This window comes from Etheostoma cragini, chromosome 3 (genome assembly GCF_013103735.1).
Source record: "Etheostoma cragini isolate CJK2018 chromosome 3, CSU_Ecrag_1.0, whole genome shotgun sequence".
NCBI lineage: Eukaryota > Metazoa > Chordata > Actinopteri > Perciformes > Percidae > Etheostoma > Etheostoma cragini.
In genome coordinates, this window is record NC_048409.1 from 28,495,343 (window position 1) to 28,501,431 (window position 6,089).

Consider the following 6,089-nt stretch of genomic DNA (forward strand, 5'->3'; position numbering starts at 1 on the left):
ACACACACACACACACACACACACACACACACACACACACACACACACACACATACACACACACACACACACACACATTTGAACACATTACTCCGGAAATGTTATTCCATGAAATTAGGCGACCGCTGGCCGGACAGAGTGACAACATGCCAGTTAAGTTTAACGATTTTAATGGTTGCGTGGTTTCTGTCGCCCCCCATGAGGAATTCTCAGTAAATACAGTTGCTAGTAGCCAAGGAGGACACAGAGGATTGAAAAAAACATGACGGATTCTTCAGAATAGGTCTTTATCTTCACTGAAGTTTCTGAGAGGGAAAAATCGCCGGACGCCACAATCCTCTGAACACAGACGCTCATACGGAGAAATCCGGAGTGTGTTGTGTGAAGTCTTAACAAGTTGTGTAACAACTCATTTGGCAACGACTTGAATGTAACGGACATTCGTTAATATCAAAAAGTTACACACTAAAGCCACAGGGCACCGTGAGGTGATAGGTCGTTTCAGAGACCGTTGCAGTTGAGTTTAGAGGACAAAGAATGAGCGTCATGCGACAACAGCACCAAAGCGACAATTATTTTCTTTTTTTGATTATTTTTTGGGACATTTGTAGGCGTTTATTTACTGGACAAGTGAAGACAAGAAAGGGGAGAGAGAGAGAGGAGAATGACCTGCAGCAAAGGGCCACAGGTCAGAGTCAAACCCAGGCCTCAAGGAGTACACCTATATAAATGGGCGCCCGCTATACCAACTGGGCTACCCGGGCGCCCACCACATCGACTATGAGATGAGAAACTAGCAGAAGATCTCGGTTGGACACTCCTGGGACACGAACCCGTGTGCCCTGGGTGAAAGTCTTGTGTTCTTCCCAGGGACATGAATGCCACTCTCCTGCCTGAAAGCCCTGTCTTTAATGACCCTGCCATCCACAGCCAATTAGTGTTGTTTTGCAGATGTTGGACCACAGAAATGACACGTCTCTGCTTTTGTCTCCTCAGCCTCCAACATCCTGTTAGGCGACGGTCTGGTGCTGCTCAGCGCGTCGCTGTACGCGGTGTCTAACGTGTGTCAGGAATACACAGTGAAGAACCTCAGCAGGGTGGAGTTCCTGGGCATGGTCGGCCTTGTCGGCACGATCATCTGCACCATACAGATGTGAGTGTGGGTGCGACTGCGATCAGGACTCAGGACTCATTCAACACTATTGTTAATCTGGGTGTTTTTTTTGGTTTTACTCACCCAGGGTGATCCTGGAGCGTCATGAAGTGTCCACCATCCAATGGAGCTGGCAAATCGGTCAGTGTCTCACACAGAAACACTCTGAAGACAAAATAAGGATGAGGATGAGATGACCTGGCAATGATTCTGGTTCAAACCATTGGTTTTATATTATACAACTCTTTTTTTGCATAGAAAGCTAATGCTTACATTCAAATATAAGATGTCTAAAGTCTACTATGTAGTCTCAGATTTTCTTCTGACTAAGCTGAAAACTAGCTCAGCAATTTCCTTAATTGAACATTAAGGGACACTAACGGGCAATATGTAATCTATGACCCCTATTGGTGACTTAACCCCCCCCCCCCCCCCCCCCTTCTGCATTTAACATTTTTGGCCACTATGTGTCAGATAGCCAAAGTCACAGATTAAGTTGACTCTTCACACGATACAGTAACGTGAGCTATTTAAATTATCTGGATAAACGGTCATTTGCTCACACCAGTGGATCATTGTGTGTACTTTGTCCATCTGCGTGTCCATCTTTATACACAATCTGTGTTCTGGACTGGTTAGGATAAGCATCCCGGGAGTGTTCCTTTAACATTTAAGTTGTCAATATAAACTAGCTGGTGTGTGTTTCTCCTCTCAGGGCTCCTGTTCTCCGCCTACGCGCTGTGTATGTACGCCCTGTACAGCTGCATGCCCGTAGTGGTGAAGCTGAGCAGCGCCACCTCCGTCAACCTCTCCCTGCTCACCGCTGACCTCTTCAGCCTCTTCTGTGGGATCTTCCTCTTCCAGTACAATGTGAGCACACACACACACACACACACGCACACACACACACCCACACCCACAAACACACACACACACACACACACACACACACACACATGCACACACGCATGGCAGATTTATTGCCTGGTCAGTAGCCCTTACTAGGAAGTTGCTTTGGTTGATGGTGAATACAAAAAAAACATCATTAATATGAAATAAACAACACAGACATACAACTATGTAACATGAGAATGTGCAAAAATAACACATTATGTACATTCCCTACTTTCTGACCCTAGATTTAAAGTATTAGTCTGGATATTCTACATTTAAGGAAAACTTAATCCCACAAACACCGTCCTGGTGCCATAAATACACCCTAGATGAGTGGTTCCCAAACCTTTGTCACATCAAGGACCCCTAAAAAGACACAAACTAGACCACGGACCCCCGTTTGATTCGATTTTGTCCCAGGGTCCCTCATCTGACAGGAGTTTTGCTTTTGGATGTTTAGTAACAGAAAATGTATTAAACCCACAACCAAAAGATTGATACAATCTGTCATTGAGTTATTTATGGATGGAATTATAGTAAAATATGAATGACTCCCCTCTAGGATGAGGTGGGACCCCACTTATTTCTGACTTTTGGGAACCACTGCACTGCAGCATTAAATGTGGACTAATCTGCCGCTGACATGGTCCTTAACAAATGCAACATTTCCTCCTGTTTGTTTAATACAAATGGTCAGAGCCCAGCTATTTTCAGCTCTGTTTAAAGGTCCAATGTGTCGGAATTTCTCCGTTCTAGCGCTGAGATCACACATCGCAATCAACTCTCTCGCGCCAATTAGTTCAGAGTACGTATTACAGCTACGGTAGCCTTCACGCTTATAAAAAGCTGGTCGCTTGCTCTTTTCAATCTCCTTTTTATTTTTCTGGGCAAAGAAGAAGACTCCTGTTCCTGAAAATCTGGATTTTGAATACGTGTGGTTACCATGTGACAGCAAAAATGCAAAAGGTGGAGCAGGACGTCCTGTTTGTCCCTCACCGGCTAACGTATTCCGAGATGGCGCACGAACATGGAGCGTCTACCCCAGGTCAATGGAGATGTGAAATCTCAAGCCAATAGGAATACCGATGTTTGTATTGATGGTGGTGGTAAATATGCATGTAAAAGAAAAAGGTTTGTGACGTGACACACCGATTTTAATAACTAGACACGGTACACTCTGGACCTTTAAAAACGAGAGCATGTCAGTGGGTCTTTGATTTGGTCGATGTTGAGACAGTGCTGGTTTGGGTCTTCGTCTTGCCCCCCCTCTCTGGGTCACAACGACCGACTGAATGTCATACCGATGCGTTGATGAGTCCCAAAACGGGTTCAAATGTAAACTCTAAAATGTCGTGTGTCATACATGTAGTTTATAAACTTGTGAGTCCAAAGTCTCAAGATTTACCCCCCCCCCCCCTTTAAAAAAAAAACAACATACAGAAGACAACTCACTCCCCAAAAGAGGTTCAAGATTTATTTATTCTATTTATTTGAAGCTTTTCTTGACATCTTGGTCGCTTTTATCCGATGTTTAGTAGATTTTTTTTCGGTTCCTTTGACAATTTTCTTGTTTTTTTCCGACGTTTTTGAAACTTGTCCCAATGCTCTTTTATAATAAAAAATAATAAAACATTCTGTAAAATTGAATATATTACCCAAATTCAATTAAAGTCGTGAACTGATCATTTAATCTACTTGTGAAGAGCATTGTAGAAAACCATCCACGTTATTTTTACTAATTGGTTAAAAGAACCCCAAATTTCTGGGATAGAGTCCAATTTAACCCGAGAGAACAACAGGAGGGTTAAAAACTGGCTTTGCCTCATATTGAACATATTTTTAATATAATGAAAAATTTAAAAATAAAAATAAAAATTAAATTAAATTAAAATTAAAATCAAAAAATTAGATATTGGAATTTTAATTTTAATTTTAATTTTAATTTTAATTTCAACACTCGACGCTTTCAATGGTTGTCACTCGTTTTGATGTTTTCAACTCTACGTAACACTGACTTATTAACTTTAGTTTTACAGTTATTTTGGAATTTATGGTCAATAAACCTCATCTATAGGAAATAATACCTAATGTTTGAGTTAGAAAAGCAGAAATTAGGGATTATTTGGACTAAAATTAAAAGTAATGGCTGTTGATGATAATCACAGACTGGAATATGTCAACTTTTACTCAATACTATTTAAACTTTAAAATTGAAATTCAAAATTAATGAAAGTACAGATTTGTACATGCCAAAGAGCGTTGTGTAGAATCAGTCATGTTATTTTGGGGGAATTGGGAAGTTAAAAAGAACATTGATGTAGGAAAATGGGCCATTTTGACCCAAGGACAATGTGAGGGTTAAGACACCAAAACCACTAGAAAAGAATAGAAAAAAGATTGTGGTTTGGGTTAAAATCCCCTTAGGGTATCACCCGTTTTTTCCCCCAAATTTCCCAATTATTTTCTTCAAATGCTATAAAATTGAATAAGACGCCCCAAAATTATTGAAAGTAGAGATGTGTAGTTGGCAAAGAGCGTTGTGTGGAATCAATCATGTTATTTTGGGGAATTAAAAAGAACACTGATATAGGAAAACGGGTCAATTTGACCCGAGGACCACATGAGGGTTAACAGAGCCGGCTCCCTTTCTGCCCCAGTTCTCGGGACTCTACCTGGTCTCGCTGGTGGTGGTCCTCATCGGCTTCATCGCCTTCAACGCCGTGCCAACGCCCACCGACCACGCAGGCCCCCCCACCTCCACCCCCACCTGCGAGGAAGGTTGTGACAACCCTGCGGAAGACCACGTGGACGACGTCACACCCAAGGAAGTGGTGGTGTTCATCATCAGTGAGGAGGAGCGGCGGGGGGGCGGGGGGAGGGAGGAGGAAGAGGAGGAGAAGAAGAGGACAAAGGCAAAGAAGACGAGAGCTTCCGGGCCTCCAACGAGGGAATGATGAGGAGGATGTTGCACACAGCACTAAAATGTTAAGTACAGCAAGACAGCATGTCAATATCAGAATCAGATGTCAAAAACTCAGTGTTCCAGTTGCACAAATAGTATAAATATTAGAGTAGAAATATAAATAGAGAAATATAAGGAGTGTGGATATGTATGGTATTTACATAGTTAAAGGAATGTTATTATACAGTATTACATAATTAGCATAATTAAGGAATTGAAAGGGTGAAAAGCAATAATAATAATAATGGTAGTATATATGTCACACATTTTTGTTTTTATATGTACACACTCATATACATATGTGTATACATATGTGTATATACACACACACACATACAGTATATATACGTGTGTATATATAGATACACATATACACACATATACACAAATATTTGAGTTTTGCTTATGTACATTTAGAAATGAATGAGCAAAACATGTCATGTAGTGTTGATCATTTTGACACTGGTGAAATGTCAAATTTCAATTTTGAGGTACTTGTACTTAACCCAAGTTTTTCCATTTTCTATAACTTTCTACGTTGTACCTGCTCTATATCTCAGAAGTAAATATTGTATTTTTTAACTCCATTTGTCTGACAGCTTCAGTTGATTTTCAGATTAGTTTCTCCTCCCCTTCCTGTCCAGTGAAAGCGATGAATCTCCAGATGTGTTGATGTTGAATTTTTGTAATAACTTTCTACTTCTTAAAATAAAGTGTTTAAAACTCTTGGATCAGCCGGTTAATGCATCGGCACAAAGCTGAAAACAGAGCTGTTTTTCTGACATCATGAAGAGTTATAAACCGTTGATACAGGACAGCAACACAACAAACATGATGATCTGTTGGAATATGATGCGTTGCTGCTGATTAAACTACCAACAGTATATAAAGGAGTTCAAATGAGCACAACCTTGAACATGTAAAGTGCATAATATACAGTATATATATATATATCTATCTATATCTATACACACACACACATATATACACACAGATATACATAGACATACATATATACACATAGATATACATAGACATACATATATACACACAGATATACATAGACATACATATATACAC

General features: G+C 40.5%; 2 protein-coding genes across 2 annotated transcripts in view; one reads left to right on the forward strand and one right to left on the reverse strand.

Annotated features, from left to right (window-relative positions):
• LOC117942383 (solute carrier family 35 member F2-like) overlaps positions 1 to 5,055 on the forward strand; it is a 10,772-nt gene extending 5,717 nt beyond the window's left edge. Inside the window, exons 4-7 of the mRNA XM_034867811.1 lie at positions 984 to 1,153; positions 1,242 to 1,294; positions 1,869 to 2,023; positions 4,705 to 5,055. Coding sequence (XP_034723702.1) covers positions 984 to 1,153; positions 1,242 to 1,294; positions 1,869 to 2,023; positions 4,705 to 5,001 — 675 coding nt within the window. The 3' untranslated portion in view covers positions 5,002 to 5,055. The remainder of the gene's footprint in view (positions 1 to 983; positions 1,154 to 1,241; positions 1,295 to 1,868; positions 2,024 to 4,704) is intronic.
• Positions 5,056 to 5,803: 748 nt separating this feature from the next.
• Positions 5,804 to 6,089, reverse strand: part of LOC117942384 (rhomboid-related protein 4-like) — an 8,320-nt gene continuing 8,034 nt past the window's right edge. Inside the window, exon 10 of the mRNA XM_034867812.1 lies at positions 5,804 to 5,881. Within this exon, the coding sequence (XP_034723703.1) occupies positions 5,804 to 5,881 (78 nt within the window). The remainder of the gene's footprint in view (positions 5,882 to 6,089) is intronic.